General features: G+C 46.1%; 1 protein-coding gene across 4 annotated transcripts in view; it reads right to left on the bottom strand.

Annotated features, from left to right (window-relative positions):
* SH3PXD2A (SH3 and PX domains 2A) overlaps nt 1-20,749 on the bottom strand; it is a 237,768-nt gene that overhangs the window by 159,248 nt on the left and 57,771 nt on the right. For all 4 annotated transcript variants that reach the window (XM_058028729.1, XM_058028727.1, XM_058028731.1 and 1 more), the window contains one exon: nt 12,086-12,161. In XM_058028729.1, coding sequence (XP_057884712.1) covers nt 12,086-12,161 — 76 coding nt within the window. The remainder of the gene's footprint in view (nt 1-12,085; nt 12,162-20,749) is intronic.

Below are 20,749 nucleotides of genomic sequence, written 5' to 3' on the forward strand. Positions count from 1 at the left end.
ACATGGGCTTAACTGGTGATTCCCAAGTTCACACCCTGTGGTAGAGGGACAGAGAGAAATTGAAACCAAGCCCCCAAAGTGGCTTCAGCCCTGCTCCCCTGGTCCCACGTGCACAGGCAAGGCTGCATGGCAGTGGATGCAGGATGTCACCTTGACCTTTGCTGCAGCAGTGTCCACACACACATGCACACAATGAACCAAACTCATTGCTTTTCCACTTGGGCCAGAGAAAATTAAAACCTTCTGAAATCTGCTTTGTCTTAGAAAGAAAGCAAGTTTACTTTGCTTAGCTTTATTACAACTTAGCCTTTTTATCAGTTTGATTTCATTCTTAAGTCATTTTAAACCCTAGTATCATATAATCTGGCAGCTACAGTGATGGGTTTTACACAGAAAAACACAGGGAAAAGGTTTTCAAAAGCACTCAGACCCGCTGTGATTACTCCTCCTGAAGTCAACAGTAAATCCAATGATACCACTGGGAGCAGAGGTCAAGGCTGAGCAGGCTTGACACTACAGAAACTTATGGGTGGGATTTTCAATCTCTTCAAAACCCATTACTAATAACACAGTATATTAAAAGTAAAGAGCTAAGTTGTGACCCTGAAAATATTTACATATGTGCCTAGCTCACAGATTGTAAGTAATTATGGGAGGCCTGATTTCTCTCACTTTCTTTAATGAAAGCCAGGAATAAGGGCCCAGATGCGTGGAAAACCTTGGCTCACGGAGAGGGTCAGTTACAGTGATTTGGTGGAATTACTCATGCTCTGCAAAGACTTTGAGCACAGGCATGCACACAGCAAGACTTCTTAGAAACACCACGATCTTCCTACACCCTCAGCCACACACTGACATACAAACACACCAAATGTGAGATGGGACTTTTTGGGCTGTGATGGTGGTGGATAACAGCACTAAAATCCACTATCTTCTAATTGACTGTAGCAAAACTTGGACCAGAAAATGAAGGCTAGTCAAGAAAAACTGGAGGGGTGTGTTTTTTATTATTTGTGCAGATCTGACATTGTGACATGAACTAACTTAACTTCAAAGGATGAAACATCATCATTACAAAGCATTGCATTGAGTATAACCATTTCCAGGCTATTATGCAAGCCCAACTGAAATAATATTATGAGTACAGGATTATTCTTGTTCTCTATTAATCCAAGAGGAAGAGTGGTGTGACTTATTTTCTCATCCTGACAAATCATCTCAAGACACTGCTGAATCAGACATGTTTGCAGCTTAAGAGGAAATAAGTAAAAATGTTCAGCTTCTATTACTAAGTTTGAGGATTCATTTACAGGAATGTAAAACTAAACCTCATTTAAATCCCCTCATTGTTCACCATATAAATCCTTAGGTTGTGTAGTTACACTGGAATGAGAGGAAAAAAAAAAATATTTAGAGGAGGTGACCTTCCCAGCTATTGGTTTCCAGGCAGTTTCACTCCCAGGTTCCTGCACAATACAGCAGTCTTCCCTGCAAACCTTTCAGGGGAAATGCTTCCCTTGCATAAAGGCTGCAACTGTTCCCACTGAAGTGAAGCCATAAAACCATTGCAGTTGAACCAAAACCTGATAACAGCTTAATGGCATAAAGCAATATTTGGACTAAATTGAGCCTGATCATATCACTCTAAAGTTCTTTTCCAAGTTAAAAGGTTTTTATTTATAGTTTTTACTTACACCCAAGAGACTTTGACATATTTCAACTAACCTGCCTTCCTTGTCTTCTTAACCTTGGTCCCTTTCCAAGAGAAAAGATGTCATCTGACCACGAAGAGGGTTTGATTTCCAGCAGCAGAATTAACCCACAACAAATCCCCTGTGTTTATTCACCGAGTGACGGTGCATGTTCAGGGGAGTGAGCTTAGCCAGTATTTCCTTGATGAAAGGGGTGGAGGGCAACAGGCTGGAGGGCAACATCAACCACTTCCATGAAACAAATCTTTGAATCCCACCTCTTCCAACTCTTCCTGGTTTCACAGACAGCTCTGAGAGCAGAATCCAGCAAGACTCACCAGTGGACTGGTGTCACTCCTACTGGGACTCACTGAATCTCCTCACACAGATCACCCCATGCTGTCAGTCACCTCAGGCTGCTGCACTACAGAACCAAGGCTTAGACTATGCAATCCCGGCTATAAACACAAACTGGACAAAGCAAATCACACCAGAGTCTTCCCTTGACCTGCTGGGTACACACAGGAGGGACTTCAGAAATGCCTGAGTGGTCAGATACCACAGCAGCCACCACTACAGCCAAGGGAGGCTAATGCAATGACAACTCAGCAGTATCTACAGACCAAAGAGAGGCAATTCACCCTCTCTTTGACAGGAATGGAAAAAACAACATTTTTGTCTAGGGTTAGTGAAAGAAATTGAAAACAAGTATTACAGCAGGTTGAACAATGCCATGACCACAAGAAAAGCCTTTTCCTGTCTCTGAGGGTCTTTTTTTTGACTTGTGTCCAAGGGTTTTCTTAATCAGATCTAGTGATGTCCCTCTTCTGCTCACAACACAGTTCAATGTCTGCTTCAGACCTGGCTGGTGGTGGGCATGTGACGTGGGATGGCATCACACAAGATGCTGCAGTCCCCAGATGCTGGACACCTCAACTGCCTGCAGCAGCATTACCCTACCTTCATTTCCCAAACACCCTTTCCATGGCTGCTCTGCTCTCTGGGAAGGAGCAGGGGTGCCAGTTACCTCACCAGCAGGGCTATCTCACTACCTTGGCTTTGTTAGACCAAGAAATGGGAAAGGAGGCCCAGGCAAGTGATTCAAGCAAGCTCTTAGTGGTCCAGCAGCACATCCCTGGCTGTGGGAGGCTGCAGGGCACAGGTGGGTCAAGCAGGGCAGTATCACACTCCAGCAGAGCAGCTTTTGCTTGGCAGACAGTGTCCTCCTTTCAGCTGCAGGCAGCCCACTGGTGGCTCCCCCAGTGCCTGTCACCACGTGCCAGAGCCAGCAGCAAGCAACCCCTTCTTCTCCCAGCCCCTGGAAGACGGTGGCTTGGGCATTGTGCATGAGTAAATATTTACGTAGCCAGGGCCTTCCTTCCCCTGCCCTGTATTTTCTCCCCTTCTTAAAATGTCACAGATCAGCTGTTTCCATAATTGTGCAGGAAATGAGTTCCCTGCTGGCTAGCAGCTTAACACTCACATGTGCTGGGTCTACTGTAGCTGCACCACTCACCTCTGCTGCTGGCCCCTGCATCCACCCAGAATCTTCGGAGGATATGGCCAGAAGGGAAATGGGACAGTCAGGGACGTGGCCACAGAGCTGCCTGTGACTGTGGCAGCCGTCACAGGAGCTTAGAGGAACCCCTATTCCCTGGTCCACGGGTCAGATCAGGATCCCAGGAGACCTGACACTCTGTTTATGCCGCTTCAGAGCAAACATCCAAAGCAGACTAACAGAGTTTCCTGCCTGCACACAGCGGCGAGCGCACTCAGGAAATTCAGGCGCATTTCAAGCTTGCGACTTCTTCTTTGTTCTTTGGACAAAGCCTCGTTCACTGGAGATGTTGCTAAAAGGATTATTATCTATAGGAGACTTCTTTTCCCAAGAGGAAATCTGCTAAACACACAAATCTGCATTTGCTGTGTTTTGTGGGAGGCGGGATTAATACAGGAACATTCTTCCTTCTGCTCTCCACATCTAACGACTTAAATAGACCAGCCATGACGCCACTGCCCACTGGGAATAGGCCCAAATGCCTTTCTCCTGTACTCCAGCCTGATGGCTTTACTCCTTGCCTTAGACAACACCAAACTACCCAGCATTTGGTGAGAAGAGTTGGAAGAATTTGGTAAGAATCACATCTAACAATGCACTCGGTGAAAAAGTGAAGTGTGTCCACCAGCCTAAACACCAGTCAAATCTCATCATGGGCAAACTAGATTGTAGATGTTTTGTTTATTCCAGGTCAGTCCTGTGCTGTTCAGAGCTCTGAATACAAGAAGCACCCTGCAAGCCTGAACTTGCCAATGCTTAGGATGTAAAAGCAGAAGGAATGTAACTTTCTGCTCTTTATTTAGAGGTGGCAAAACCCTGATAGAAAACGACATGGTGCAAGTGCCTAACTTCAGACCCACAGAAATTTGAGGGCAAACATTAATTACCTCGACACTGCCTACAAGCCTGGGGCCTGTATTAGCACCTCTCTGAGTGGAAGAAGCTCAAGAGGATTGAATTTCTCACTTCTAGGACTTTCCTCTTCTACCTACCCCTGGTTTCCTCTTTCTTATTCCCACGTTATTTCCTTCTCTCTATGTCAGCTTTCCCTTTAAATTGGACTAAACTCTAAAAAAGAAATCCCACAGGGGAGTAGACATGGCCATGGGTTATTTCATTATAGTGAAAATAGATTAACTTTGGCAAATCACTGCCTGCAGTATCCCCTCACTCTGCTCCTGAGTATAAAGATCCCATTATGAGTAACAACAATGTTCATGAGAGCCTGGAAAAAGCTGCATTGTGGAACAGGGAGGTCTGCAAACACACCACACCAGAGAACATCACCACCTAAAAAGCTCAATAGATAGAGAAAATAAAGTAGGAGGAATCCAGCAGCAAATTCCCAGGTTCATTGTTTCCAATCTACAGGAAAAAAAATAATCACAACCTATTTTAAGCATGTGAGTATATAAATAAATCAGCTGGCCCAGCCAAAAGGCAAAGTGGGCTGAAAACAGATTCAAACACAGGTCTAGACTATTACTTAACTCTGAATCTCAGCTGGGCTCTTCTCTCCTGTATTGCCTAGGCAACTTCAAAATTTGAACACAACAAAGACAAGATTAGGTAGATAAGTAATATCCAGAGGGAATATCTAGAGCCTGTGGGCTGCAAAGCCATCTGAGTCCCTGGCAAGCTTGACTACTGTGTTAAAAAGCACTTTCATTGTATGGGCCATTTGTTGATGGATTGTGGGAAAAAGTCAGATTTCAGACCAGAGAGGAAGACAAGCAAGCCCTTATATAAAGTCACCCTCTCCCCAGTCTGTGGGTTGAATGCAGAATGCTCTCAGACTTGCTACATACCACCCACTTTAGATTACAGACTTGCAGAGTTATTTTTAAAAAGTAATTATAGTAGTGGAGGGCACTCTCATATGGAATGGCTGCCTGAGGAAACGACGAGCCCAATGCAGGTCAAACTGCTTTTCAAGTCTATAATCGTGTTTATTTATTGCCTTTTAAAACAAGAATCAAAATCCAACTAATTTCTGAGGAAAAACATCTGTATATTTCCCCAAGGAGTCCAGGCAGCTAGACTATACTGAAAACCTTCCCTGGCCTTTCAGTCTAGCATCCAGAGCTACAAAATAAAAATAAATAACCCCCATTAGCTCTGGCTTCAAGGAAACCCAGACCCAAATCCCTTTTCATTCTTTGTTTTCCCTAGAAACCGTGGCTTGATCATTACAAAATCCTCATCAGGAGATTCAAGTAGTCTAATGAGATACATCATGATTTGCATATGCTGATTTGTGCCCAGAGGTAGTTTTTGGTTGAGCAAAACACAAGTTCTTAACCTGTGTGAGAAGAGTGGGTTTATACAAGCCCCAGAAAAAGGTTCAGTAGCTTTTTCCTATTGCAGTCCTCCTTTCAGCTGTCAGCTGGTGGGTTTTAGATCTGTATGCTGAGAAAGGACTCAGGAGAGATTGAGGCAAGAGGACTGGGTGCTTGGGCAGATACCAGCATTATTTTTTCCCACTTTTTCTTCCTTTTGTAATGGAATCAGACCCTTGATTCATGCCCTATTAATGCCCAAAGACCTTCAGAAGGCCCAGCCTGTGAATCAGCATGCAAAGCCAGCAGCCCCATGCACTCCAGTCCGGGGGACTCCTTACAGCCTCCTCCTCAGTGGGCAGCTCTGCTTTTCCACAGCTTTTTCAATAGGCAGCAGCCTTAGGGCATCCTATGACCTCACACTTGACGCCTTGTCTTTCAACCAGAAAACACTTAAACCCTAAAAATATCTCCACAGAGCCTACAGAGAAGAATAGGCCTGTTCCCCTCAAACCATCAATCCTGTGGAGGAACAGCCGCTTCCTCCCGGCAGCCCCCGCTCTCCCTTCAAGCCCGGAGCCGACAGGAAATCCATTCTCCTCTTGTGAGAGACAGGAGATGGATTTTCCACAATAGCTCTCCTAGCAAGGCAGAAAATAGAAAGATACAATAGAAACTGTGAACTCAAACAATAGGAGCTGCTGAAGGGCAGCTCACCAGAAGCTCAGCATCACCCAAGTCCTAAATAAGCTGGAGTGGAAAGAAGCCAAGGACCTGTTAGTTGTCTTCCTAACACAATATCCAGGCTTGAACACAAGTTGGTTTTAAACCTGGAAGCACTCTCCCCTTTCAGAGAACAGGCAGGAAAATGTAAAATACATGCATTAAAATGAAATTGCACTGCATTATGGAATGGCCCCCTAAAAGATTTCCATAGCTCTTCAAGCCCCCAGCAGCTCATGCCATGGTGCCATGGGTCACCTGTCCTCAGAGATGGGGACAGGGGACTGCAATGCTCACTTACTGCAGGTGGTGGAAGGGGACGGGGGCAGAGCCCCTCTTTCTTCAGGGAGGTTGTTGCCTCAGAAAAGCACAGCAGAACATCTTGGTTATTGATGTTACACAGGTAAGGCTCAGCAAACCAGATATCTGAGACTCTGTAGTGTGTGTGTCTATGCCTATCATGCCTGTAGGACTACCCCTACATATTAATGGAACACTGTTTCAAATAACTTAATTCATATTTTAATCTAAAACATAAGATGTGCATTGATAAAGAGAATTTTATCTGATCTCTCTTGGGTTTTTTAATCTTTAGGCAACTTTTTGACTGGTTTTGAACTGCTGCAATCTTGTTCATTTCTGAGTAGGTCAGAGATAAAATTCTGAGGAATTCAAAATTACTCAAAAAAAGTTTAAATAACTTCTTAATAACTTGCTGCCCTTGGTCAGACTGATGAAGGACAGAATAATCAAAAAATTAAAAACAAATCTGAAATCTGCACATAAAATATAGCTAAGAATTAGGACAGTGAACACATTTCCTTTTAAATGCTCTGCTACCAACCATCTCTCCAAGGGATAAAATGGCCTGCAATAAAAATACCTCTGAAAGTTCAAAGGCTCCTCCTTGGTCAGTGTGTGCCTTACAGTATCATCCCACTGCCTCCCAAGGTGGGCAGAATAAATGTTGAAAGCACTTTCAATGCGCTGTACCCTGCTGAAATGCAGCGCCTTGGACAAAATCACACGTGGCCAAATCCTAATTTCGCTGGTGCTGGTCCCGATTGACACAAGCAGAACATGAATGGCTGGATCCAGCCATCGGTGCTGGCTGTGTGAGGATGAGCCCATCACCTCTGCTCCAGCACACGATCTCTGAACAAAGCCCTGCTTCTCCTCCAGCCCGGAAAAAAACAAAAGGCGAAAAGCTGGAATATACACAGGTGAGAGGAAAAAAGCCAAACAAACCAACCCTGTTCTCATCACCGTGGACAAAATTCTGCTGTTGCAAACCTGCCGAAGCCCTTTTCGGCAGCTGCGTCTCACCCAAAAGACAGCACTGGAAAGGGGAGGGGAAAAATCCAAACCCAACACCTCAGACCGAAACCAAGCAGCAGACACAAGCACCTGGGATGCAGTTCATCGGCAGATCTCCTTCCCCACTGCAGCAGGAGCGGAGGTCCCAGCCGGCATTGGCGAGAGGCTGTTCCCCATGCTCCCGCAGGTGCCAGGGGGAGGCTCCCGGCGGCACCCCCAGGTATCTGGGCGGCGCTGCCACGGCCGCCCGCGCCCTCTGCATGCCAACCTCTCCCTGCCCGCAGCCTCCTGACTCACACACGGCCCTGCCCTCGCTCCTCCGACTCACCTGTGCTGCAGGAACAGCCTCCAGCAAACCCGGCTGCCAGACACCGAGGCTCCTCTGGGGAGCCTGGCCCAGAGGTGAGGCAGCCAGGCAAGGCCTCCAGGCAGGTGTCAGCTCAGCCCACTCCCACCCTCTGCTCCCGGCAGGAGCAGAAAACAGGGCTGAACTCGCACCACCAGCAGGGAGGGATCTCTGCCGCCCTGAATTGCTGCCTGTCCATGAAACACCCAGTAGGCACACGGTGTGTGCTCCCACTACCCACAAAGGAAAATGTCCCACAGACCCCTCTGAGATGGTGCCATGGCGTTTCTCTTCTCAGGGGTAAAGCAGGTCAGCAGGGCACAGCGAGGTGACAGCAGCTGGGTGACATCTCATCCCCCATGCTGGCATCCCTCCAGTGCCCTGGGACACGGCCACCAAGCTACACTGGCAGCATACACCCCAAAATGGACAATTTCCTCTCTCCTCGCCCTAGTCAAACCTGAGTGGGGAAAAAAAGGAAGAGAGAAGGTGCCTCTCTGGTAGAAGCTCCAAGCACTGGAGGCAGGGACTGGAGCCTTGTTTCTCCAGCTGCTTGGCCAAACTGGTAGGGCAGCCTGCAGTGATCATCCTGCTCCCCTGGGAAAGGACTCAGCTTCCCAAGAGTTAGGAGAACCAGGCACACAAAGCAGTCTCCTCAAACAGGATGTCTCCCTCTCCAGGCAGCATGGAAGTTGCAGAGCAGACTCTCATTGAGGATTTTCTCCTTCTGGCACATCCTATGCAAAAACCCCCTGATTCTTCAGTGGGGGTCAAAAGTGGTTTGAATCCAGCAGGGATCAAGCTGGAATCTGTGTGGGAAGTGCAAGGGGTTCCCATCATCAATGGCCAGCCCTCCATGCCATGGCAAGCCCAAGCCTGTCTCCAAGGCAGGGATCTGCAGCCAGCAGGGCACAATGATTTCATGCCATGCAGAGTGTTTTCCCCAGGGCTGCACTTTGGAAGATGCAGTGGAGCAAGAAGAGCTGACATCCCTCCAGCTTTGTCTCCAGATGGCTTTCCCACTTAGTGCCAAGAGAAATGAAAAACAATGCAAGCCCTGGAGTCTTGGGTCAACCACTGCAAAACTGTAAATCCCAGAGTTGCATCGCCCTGTCTCTGCCATTTCATTTGCCACTGTGGTCTCCAGAAGCTCAGCAGATGAGTCTTCTTCCAGCTGAAATTCCTTCATTAATTACCAAGATCCCTGGAAAAGGGAGCCCAAATCCACATCCCCTTTTCTCTGCTGACACAGATGTAAAAGTACCTGACAGGGAGGGAGAAAAACTACTCATCCACACTCCAAAGATCATTCTTCAGATATGCAGCAGGAGAGATGATGGAGAAATCAGCCCATGCAAATGGGCTCAACCAACAGCATCACTGATACATGCAAACAGCACTTGCCATCCATGCCTTCTTAGAGCAACAAACTATTTTTGCTCTAGAGAGGGATTTTGCAGCAAATCTTATTCTGACTCTTCCACAGTCTCCCTCCAAAGGAAAAAATTCCTACCACCAGCTACAAAAATGCTCTCTGGCCAATCCACAGCGTTTCTAATGCAGTTTTCTTTTGCACAACTTCTCCCAATGCAGGATTTTCCAACATTAAAATGGAAAATCAGAGAGAAGAATGGAAAAACTCATGGGAAGAAGATAAAATGAGGAAAGGAGACAAAAATATAACTTTTGCACTCAAAGTATGGTTAAAAAAAATCACAAAAAGCTGAACACAAGGAAGTCACTCTTGAAAAGTAAAACAAAACTACAAAATTGTCCACAGGACATTTTCTGCAGGACTACCTGGCACTGTTTATAATTTCCTTGCACCTCCTCATGGTACTGAAAGTCCTATTTGTGTAAAGGAGAAGTGAGGGTAAATACATTTGAAGAAAGAAATTGATGAAAATAAGATGAAGGCTGGAGGAAAGAAGACCTGCACTTTCCTGCTGCTGAACCCAGTCTCTCCTTTGGGGGCAAGGCTCTGAACACCATTACATTTTACTTGGTTTTACAGGTAAAAGGTCTCCAGCACAGTCAAGCTCTAATTATTATTTCATGAGAGCACCAACAAACAGGAGTTCCAGGATGGAATATGCCAACTTCCTAAGCCAGAGCTGATGGGGGGATTTGTCCTACCCTGCAAGTGGCACAGCAAACCCTGGGCACTCAGAACACATGCAGAGCCACTCCAGCCTGGCTGGATCAGGCCCACAATAAGCAAGCAGGACCATAACATCTTCATAAAGCAGGATTTAAGTACAAACATCTGCCTTGCCATTTTTTAATTAAGGGAGTTTATAGCTAGATATTCGTTTCCGTAATGCAGGGCTCCAGCTGCAGAAATGCCATGCGTATTCTAATTTTGGCAGCCAGTTTATTTAACAGAGTTTGACATTGTTTGACATTTAGCTGAGTCACCTTGTTCCTGGGTAAAGCAACAAGGGCTGTTCAGCAATTCAACAAGAAAGAGGCAGAGATTCAATATCAAAAGTAGAACATATATCACAGAAATTTTAAATTAAATACAGCTGAGGTCTATGCTGTTCTGGCAGCTTCTCTCTTTGGGACACTAAGTCAACCCAAATGTTTTCCAGATATAACTCTTCCTCTCAAGGGCATGTGGCACTACCATCTCCCTCATGTTCCTGGAGGGTGGGAAGGGTAGGAAGTGTTGTAATGGGCATATGGGGTTTATCTCACCCTCTGCAAATATCACCCACACATATATCAGGACATCCAAACACTATGATCTGCACAAAGGCTGAGGAGCAGCCACCTGCAGTCAGCCAACATTTTTCTAGGAGAAAATAAAACAGGCCAGTGACAGTCAACACAGGAGGAACAAATGCTACCTGCAGACAGGATTTTCCTACAGCACCTCATGTGAAGCCATCTGCACTCCTGTACAGTGCTTTAAGGACCTCAGAATGCTTTCCAGTAAGAAAAGCAGGCCAGCAGTATCCATTCTTATCACAAAGAGGTTTCATAAGGTGATTTGGCTATGAGTTTGTTGGTGGTACAGCTACAAAGAGAGCCCACTCTTAGACTTTTCTCCTCACCACCTTCCTCTGGCTACAGAGCCTGGATGCAGCACAGAACACCGCAGAGAGCAAACCCCGAGCCTGGAACTGCCTTCCACAAGGGAGGAGGAGGAGGCTGCCAAGACACTGCCAGGCAGCCTTGCTGCCCTGCTGTGGCTCTGATGCTGGTGTTGTGTATTTGTGCTGCTGGTTATTAATTCCTTACTCCCCAATAACCTTGGAGATGTGCTCACCACACATCTGGAGCAGCTGCTTTGCCTGCAAAGAGCGTTAGGGACTGCAGCATGCTCCTGGTGAGGACAAAGCCCTCCCATCCCAGCTTCTCTTCACAGACCTTAAGGGAAGAGCTGGGATCTCCTTTTTATAGAGAGAGACAGAAGAGACCTTTTAACAAGCTGAAAATACTTCGCTTATCCTGGCAGGCAGTGCAGTGAGCCAAGCTTAGAGCCAGCAGCCAGAATGATGCAGGCAGACAATAGGGAGCTGGCCAAGCCTGCACTGCCAAGAGCACGCTGTGGTCTGGCTCATCTCCCCCATGCCATCCCTGCAGCTGCTGCTGGAAGAAGCTATGTAGAAGTGTGTGCTGTTACCCTCAGGACAGCACATCCATCATGTTCACACACTCTACAGAAGGTGTCAGAAGTTCAGTGGCTCAGCATTGCAGAAATCCCTATTTGCATTTAACCTTCCTTCAGTTTCCTTTCTCTTGCAGGGGCAACTTCAGTTATTCATTCCTTATTGTACAGTAACAGTGTCTGCAGAGCTACAGCACCCAGAAATGACAAAGACTGACTCTGGTCCCCAGTGGTCTCCCAAATGGTGGCTGGAGCACAGGCTGCCTGGCTGCACCCCAAAGACACAGCCCCTCAGAAGCCCTCAAATCCCTTTGTGCAACAGGGCATGAGCCAACCTGAATCTGAACAGCTGAGGAAAGGTCCCCTGAGAGCCCTAAACACCATGCCAGCTATTTTAGGAGGTGCAGGTCTGGTATCACAGGGCTGTGTGTATGAGCTCCCAGGGAAAAGGCATTTATAAGAATGGTCACAAAAAGTACCAGAGACAGTAGCCAGGGAACTGCAGTCTCCAGCTGCTCTCAGCCATCTTATTTAGGGCTTTCCCCACAGCATTACCTGGTAGAAAAGGAATGATTCTTTGCTTGGGATCCTTCTGGCCTCCTTCAATAGGGAACTTGTCCAGAAGCTGCATCTGCAAAGAAAGCACAACAAACATCTTAGGGGGAAACATGGACCATTTGCATAGGGATCAAGGGACCTCTTGGTTTGTGTGTGGTTTGAGACAGAAGCAACTGCAGGAATTACTTTGTCTTGTTGGAGGGGAGCCTGTACTTAAAAAGGTATGATACAGTTCACTCCAAGAAAGGGAGGGCAAGTTTCTGGCAGCACAAAGGAGCTGGGATAGGGCCCAGGCAGACAGCTGAGCCTGGCCTTGCTGTCATTCTAAAATTAGGCTCCCACTTTTTGCTACATACGCGCCTTGTCTCTAATACACAGCCTGGCTAAGTGCTGGTGCAGCAACAGGTTTTACCTGTCCATGTGACATACCACTCTCCTGACTGAAAATGCTGTTCAAGCAACCAGATTAAAGCATATCTAATAAAACACCTGCTCTGCTTTTATGGCAGTGCCAGAAAGACCCACTGCTCTGGTCCAGTAAGAAAGAACTCCTGTTCTCCCAGGGAGACAGAGATGGGGTTTTGGGGAGTATCTTCCACTTCAGTCCCTACATAGAGGACAGAAAGCAAGGAGGCCTCAGAGAGGAAAGCATCCCACAGAACGCCAGCCCCATGAATGGCCTGAAAGCACAGCTCAAGGTGGGTGTGCTCCCAGCCCAGTAGCCTTTAGCACATGGTTTCCTAGCCTAGGAAAGCCACATGCTGCTCTGACATTCCTAAAGGAGCTCTATGATGTATCCTTGGATGATGAGACCTGATGGACCAGTGCCACTGAGGCTGAAGACCAGCTGAAAGGCCTCAGGCAGAAAGATGCACCTGCTCTAGTGACACCTTCATGGACTTGCCCAAGAAAGACCAACTTTAGCCCTGAAAAATATATAATATTTCACCCTCTGTAACCTTTTGCTCTCATTCAGCAGTGGTGCTACCAAGACAGAGACCCAAATCTTCACATTCTGTTTAATTTCTCCCTGTGCTTCCTATGCATGATGTCTCTGTGCTGCCCAATGTTCCCTCCCTACTCAGAAACCCTGGCTCCCTCGGGCAGGGGGAACTCCAGAGCTCCTGCCAGCCCCAGGGCTCCTTTCCAACACACCAGGAGAGACATCTTTCAACTCACAGTCCACATCTCCTGTGATCTCTGAGGAAGGCAAGGAAGGAAAAGCAAGCAGTAGTGTTACTTGCCCTTGCAGAACCCCTATCTCCTCACCTCAACAGGATCTACAACTCAACACAAATAGGAAAAGTGGCAGCAAGAGCTGGGGGAAGGGAGGGGACACTCGTCAATCAGCATTTAATCTCATCAGTGCTACGTGCCCAACGGGGAGGCTGTGCAAGTTAAAAGGGTTTTGCTAGCTCGACAGATTTCCTTTTAAAAATATTTTTTTGCTAACTTGGGGAAAAACAGTCAAATTTTTTTATTATTATTTTTTACTGGTTTTGTTTTAAGCACGCAGAATCCTTCTCGTCTTCCACCGCACACAACATCTCCAGCATTTTCAGCATATGGCACAGCAAACCAAAGATCAAGAGGAAACTCGGCAGTAGAAGCAACATCTGTGCAGAAGAAGGACTTAAAAGATCCCACATGTTTCCCCATCAGGGAGTCAGCCTGGTAAATAAATAGACCATGGCTTTGCGGATTGTTAGCTAACTCGCTTTTCTGCCTACAGAGACAGATTTTTTTATTGAAAATGGGAAATGTTGTTTTCTTGTAGGTAGAGCTCTGGGTGTCTGAGGTCAGGCATGGGCAAGAGCTTCTTTCAAAGAAGAGGGGGGGAAAAAAAAAGAGGGGGAGGGAATCCCCACCTACTGACTTCAAGTTTCACTGCTGCTACACTTTTAGCCAGGAAGGCAATTCTCACTTGACTATGTGGTGACTGATTGAAGCTGGAACTGATACAGTCAAATTCCCAGGGTTATTCTTGGAGTTAGATTAGCTTGGCTAATACAAGCCTTTTTAACCACATCAAGAGAGCCACAACGCGTATAACTTAGTGCTATTTATCTAAAGGGTGGATATCAGCAAAATAGATACAATAAACTGAAGCTGGAAGAGTTTGGCTAAACTTTCCTAGACTACACTTTCCACCCCAGCTCTTGCCTCCACTGGGAGGGTCTGGGAGAGCTGGGGGAGGCAGGGGCACTCCAGAAGCCACAGAACCTTCAGGATATTAAAGTCAAATAAAGGGCAGTAGGAGCAGGGAGCCTTCCTCAGCACTTTCCTGCACCCAGTTCTGCCATTCAAAGCCAGAGCAAGTTAGAGCTAAAGTCCTAAAAAAGCAGGAATCTGTATCCTCCCACCCACAGAGAGGGATGCAAAGTGGAAGATGAGGAGGAGATGTATACAGGAGGAAAAAAGCACCAGTGGACTTGAATTAAACATCCCAAATCTTCCAAAGATGGTGGAGTACCTCAAGCCAATCCCCCCTCAGCCCAGCTATGGTAAGAGGAGACAAAGGGAGTAGCTGGGAATTAAAAAGTTAAGGGCTGAACTACCAAAACTCCTCTTGGTAGGCACAGCCCTTCCCTCACATGATTAACAGACAAAGACCAATAAACAGATTTTCAGTTCTCCTAATTAAATGTCTGCAGAGCATCTGAAATTCAAAAACTCTTTTGTCTGTGACAAATGTTTTTCCATTAAAGGAAGTTATTCTTGTTATAACTGCAAATACACATATGATTGATGGAAACAACCCTGTACTTAATGCCCCAGGTTATTCTGCTCAGACATGGGCAGTCTCCACAAGTTGTTGCTCACACCTTTGATGTGTGACAGTTAACTTAGGGACAAAGTTTGCTAAATCAGAAAGCAATTCTGCCGCCTGGAGTGAAGTCATCCCAGTATGAAAGCAAAGAAGGGAAGATGCAGAGTCACAAAGAATTGAATTAGGGATGAAGTTCGTTTTGAACAGACAGGAAAACACAGCTGGGCAGTGCATTTTGGCAAAACTGGAGGAGCTCAGTTCATCTGCTTGCAATGAGGAGGAGCCTCCAACTGCATGAGTGGTGCAGCGAGCAGAAAGAAAACACATAACCATGTCCCTGTACCACAGGGTGGAGGATCCCTTTGCAAACAGGGAGGGCATATGGAAACCAGGAAGTGAGCTTTCCATCCACTCAGGCAGCAGGTCTGGAGTCAGGCTGAACAAACACATCCCATTCTCACTTGTGGCACAACAGATGCATGAATAACTCACCACCAAAACTGCCTCTCCAGACTGCTCTTTCCTGCTGAAGTCCTGCACAGTCCTGCCTTCTGTCCCAAGCACCTTCCTTCTTGCTTCTGACTAAAACTCCTTTAGAAGACCTGCTACAAAACTTTGTGGTCTAGCTTATGACTTTCTTGCAGCAGTCACCAAATGATCATCAATTAATCTCATTAAAAGTCAAGGGAATTACTCATGTGAGTTGCTGCTTATTAAAAAGAGCAAACTCAAGAGCACTGGCCTGCCCCACTCCTTTCCATTTGTACATAAGCATGAAATCACTTGACTTGCAAGAATAAATAGGAAGATTTCAAAGTATCAACTCAACCACTTCCCCAGGCATCTTCCTTCTCATGTCTTCTGCTTCAGGCCATCTTTAGTTAAAATGCAAATATATAGTGAAGAAAGAGCCTCTCCTGCACTCAAGAACCATTTGGGTTTTCCATATAACAGCCTCTTTGGTCATTCCACATGAGCTTGGCTGTGAAAATAAGATTGCACTCCTGTCTGCCTTGCAAAGGTAATACCTGGTTTAAAATCTTAATAAAGAAAAACAAGCACCCTTTGAGATGCTACCTGTAGCAGCTTCCTGATAATTTACCTACTACATTTTACCTATCTTGGTTAAATTTTCATGAAACAACATTTCCTTCTGCTGCACGCATAAGGACTTACAGCACCCAAGACTAAGAGGCAGCTTCTCTTTGGAGGGAGAGGCTTGTACTCTGCTACAAGCCAACCAGTGCAGGGGACACTAACATATAACCTGTTCAATGGCTTGGCCCTGTGGCATTTGCCAGTGGGAACTTTGTTCCTGGTTTGGTTTTGAGGTTTCAGAAGTTGGAGTCCAAATCCAACTCCCTAAAATGAATCCACTGAGACAGCTACCTGACCTCCACCTATGCCTTATAGCCATCTATAGACTGTAGATGGGTTCCTGATGGGCTGTTGGTTCCTCCTCTTCCTTCCTTGCAGCAGTTTTAATTCCTCTGGTTAGAAGAATTAAGTTCTCCTCTTAAAATGAGCAAATGAGGACACTCACATAGCCTCTTAGTGTGGAAATCTTTCTGGTTTGTTTTCAAGTGGATGCAGCGCAGTCAAGGGGACATTTATTTATAAGCCAAAGATCCTGAGGGTGACTTTCATGCAAGCCCCTTACTTTGGCAAGCAAAATGACATTCACTGCTGCAAAATTATAAAGGACTCTGACCTTCTACAGGGAGAGATGAGGCCTCTCTCCCTTTCCAGGGCATCATTTACTTGTGTCCCAGACAAAGAGCAGTTGAAAATCAAACCATGACCAAGAGCAGCAGAGTTTTTGCAAGGTGCCCCTAGAAATCCCAGCTTGCAACCTTACTCTTGGCCACTCAGGTGGTCCCAAGACTGCATTTCTTCCTACACTGAATGCCAAGAGGCACATCAGCTTCCCTTTTTCCAAGTGCTATCAGAAAATGTATTTTTCATTAAAAGTGAGGTAAGCTGACAATAACTTTAATTTAGACACCAATGGACTTGAAAGGTAAAGAATTAGAGGACAGTCGGGCATCAGGCACATCCCTTCCCACAAGGCTGATCTGATCTCAGAGTTCCAAGGAGGAAAGAAGGGCTACAGCCAGCTGGGAGACAAGGAAGAGGAGAGGAGGCATCTGTGCATGTATGGGGCTGTGTGCACACTTCTGAGAGAGTCTGCCAAAGAAACTGGAAGAAAAGCAAAGATTCTGACAGGGGTCTGAAACTAGAGATGATGGAACTCACACCTCAGCAAGAGGGGTTAAGGGCATCTGTAAATCAGAAAAGACTGAAAGTCTCTAATGCAGATAACACAAGTTTAGATGAGGAGGAAAGGTAAGATACCAGAACAGGAGCAATTAATTAAACCCCTGAGGAGCTGCAGTAATTTCCTTTCATTTTGAAGCTGGAAACCAGCTGTGCTGCTTGCTGAGGGGATTGATGGTTTCAGCATCATCAGCTATATTTTGAATTATAAACCATGTGATCTGCAAGAAAGGGAATGGCCAGGATGGGTTTGAATTCTGTCATCTGCCAGGGTTTTCTGGTGGGTAAACCTCTCTGTTTCTGTCTCTGTTTTTGCACCTGCAAAATGTGAGACAGATCTCAGGTAGGGGGCGTGAGATGTAATCAAGAGCCATCAAAGGCTCTGAGCCTTAAGCTGCAGAGCAGGAGACAGAGACTGAATTCAGAGGAACTACACTCCTCTAAACCCAGCAGGATGAAAGCAAATGGAAGAAATATTATTGGTGGTTTTCAGATATAATTATCCTCTCATTTGCAGGCTTGTCCATCCATAGCATCCTCCAAATCCTGGTTAACCAGGGAATCCAAAAGGGCCTTCCACTTAGGAAAGATGGTTGGCCCCAGTTTCCAGAGAATGGATCTCGTGCTGCTTGGTAACGTATCAACATTTAAATGTCAGCAGGTGAACACAAGCAAGAGAGTGGGGAACACAAGAGACTATCTCCACAGATTCACCTTCTACATACTGGCCTAGAGAAGATAATTTCTTCAGTTGTTTGGTTTTAGAATAGGTGTTCTGCTAAGATGAGTCAGTGGAGCACCCATGATGTAAGGAAGGACCTCACTTACTGCAGCTCAGGACCACACCAGCTGAGATCAATGACAGAAGGAGACACATGGCAGGGAATGAAACCTCTGCTGCTGGGGCAGATCCTCCACAGCAAACAGCTGTTAGACAACTTTCTCTAGATTACTCTGAGCTTCTTTTTACTCCTCCTCTGCTTCACTGTCTCACAGGGACAACAAACCAGTTCACTGTCACAGACACAAGACAGCAGGAGGCCTGCTTAACTCCCACCCCTTCAAAGTTGGCCAGAGCAGAGCTGTTCCTGAGCACAAGAACAACTAGGAAAAGTTTGCAAAAGATCTTTGGGTGAGGACATGGAACAGACTGAGCCTAGGGGAGCTCATCTGTTAGCCACTCACACACAGAACTGACAACTTACACAGCAGAAGGAGATGGAACTCCATCTCTTCCTAAAGCAGTAATGGGCTCCACAATGCAGCAGGAATAACTTTATCAGGCAGCCAGTGACACTGGCTGCCTTGTGGTGTTACATGATGCCACAGCATGCTATAATTCAATGCCTGAGAAGCAGCAGCAACTGCTTTCCTTTTATTTTTAAAGAAAAAAAAAAAGTTACAGCAAAAAGTCATCCGGATAACCAGCTGACATGCCTGACAATTACAGCATTATAGGATATGTTCTGAATTAAATATAGTGCAATTCGTGAGAAAGTCAAACAAAAGCAGGAAAATGCATATAAAATAAAGAGAACAGACATTTACAGCATGGTGTAATCCTCAAAGGGAAAATGCCTTTCTCAGGTCTGAAAATTTCCACAAGAAATCTTGGAAATCTTACAAATCTCTCAGTATCCAAATAAAACAGCCAGGGGAGGAGAAGGCAGGGAGCAGAGACTGGGGGTCTCTCCCCAACATGATCCATCAAAAGAGGGAGTGCTGTTTCCCAGCTGAGACATTTGGTACTTTTCATAAAGAAATGCAGCTTTCTCTAAAGGCTCCACAGAACTAGCCTGGCTTTGTGGCTAACACAGCCTGGCAAAACATTCTGAGGTGCTGGTTGGGGATGGCAGAGGCGCTTGGTGCATCTCTGAAGAGCTTCTCAGAAAGCCCACACTGTCCTTTCACAGAGCAGCTATTGAAGTCTCCTGCCAGAAGCATTTTCTTTCCCCAGTGCTAAATTAAACTGGCCTCATCCAACTTAACCACACTGGAAGATGCTTGGACAAAGGCTACTTCATACTTTTCCATCTATCCACGGTGATTACACGTCCCCTGTTACTCTGGTATCTACAGAGGATTTGTCCCAACAGCATCCCTGGGAAGTAAGGCCATACCACAATGCCTGGTTTAGAGAGATGAATGCTGCAGTTATGTGGCACCACAGGATCATGCAGAGCTGTGAGAGCCATGCTGATGCCCTGCCCCATCAGGTCAATTAGCTTCTGGGGAAGGCTCATAATTTTGTGATGGGATGCAAGAAATTTGTTTGATTTTTTTTCCAGAGCCCAGGTGCTCAGGCTGCAGACCCTAGGCATCTTCTAAAGGATCACTGCAGGTCACAGTAAAAATCCTGTCTGGAAGAAAAGCTAACTTCAAGAGAAGAGCATCTTTCCTTACATCCTGCAATTTTTTATCCTTACAAAACCCACAGGCTTTAAGGGTTCTTTCAGATTGCACATAAGAACCCTTGAACAGCATGTCCCAGTGAGAGACACTGCAGCAATAGTGCCCTTGGACACTCAGCTCTGGCCTTCAGACAGCACAACTGCATCTGACAGCACTGTCAGAGCAGAGGTTCCAGTTTTAAACACAATGGCAAGTCTAAGAGCTTCACTGAAAGGGAGCAAAGCACCAAGGTCACTTCCATTAATCACTGCTTCCTACATCACTTGGGTGTTTAAAAAGTATTTACTCTCTATCTTTTTTTAAATTTCAACCCTTTCAAGCCAATGACTGAAATACATGGTAGCCCCACTACAACTTCAGGGTTTGTCAGTTCACTAACTTTACCAAGCCACTCTAAAGACCTCAAAATGCAAAAACTGAGAGTGCCTGCCCTAAATTTGTGCAAGCTCAACTCAGCTTAGTCCAGCACAAAGGCCGGACAGATTGGTAGGAGGCTGCAAGGGTTTGAAAAACCTTTGGGTCTTTAAACAAAACCCCGGGCAGCAGCACCTGCATTGCAGCTGCAAGCAGGGTGCTTGAAGAGTATCCCAAAAGCAGCACAAGGGCCATGAGCAGAGTGCTGGTATCAACTGCATCCTTAATGTTAGGACACACCAAATATTGTCAGCATGACTCAGAGGCTGTTTTGGTTTTACCACTGCTTTGTTCAGTGCTGTCAGATCATCCAGGGAACCAAACTCCTGCTCTGCTCTGCAACATGACAGATTTAGGATGGCACCTTGTGGGAATGGGGGCTGGCCTCTCATTATTGGGTCCCCTTGCTTGCCAGTGTGACTCCTGGGTTCAGGCAGTCCCTAAAAGGGATGTCAGGAGCTGGAGAATCACATTGGTCATGCAATGCCCTCTTCTATTCTCCCTTACTCCTCTCTCAAAAAGAGAGAACAGTGGATTTTTTATGTGGCGACTACCCAGACAGCCAGACCCCATCTTTGCAAACTGATTCTGTTTGAACTGGTGCAAAGCCCGGCACAGAAACTCTCTGAAACCAAATTTATACATCGGATGGTCATGGAACTTGCATCCACAGAATCCATCCTTAGAGAGTCTTCTAAGTTGCTCACACAGTGCTGACCATAGTTTTAACTAAACCCTGATAAAAACACACCCTCATTTAAATTGGTTCACTTTTATGAGTCCACAAG

This window comes from Melospiza georgiana, chromosome 8, assembly GCF_028018845.1.
Source record: "Melospiza georgiana isolate bMelGeo1 chromosome 8, bMelGeo1.pri, whole genome shotgun sequence".
Classification (NCBI taxonomy): Eukaryota; Metazoa; Chordata; class Aves; order Passeriformes; family Passerellidae; genus Melospiza; species Melospiza georgiana.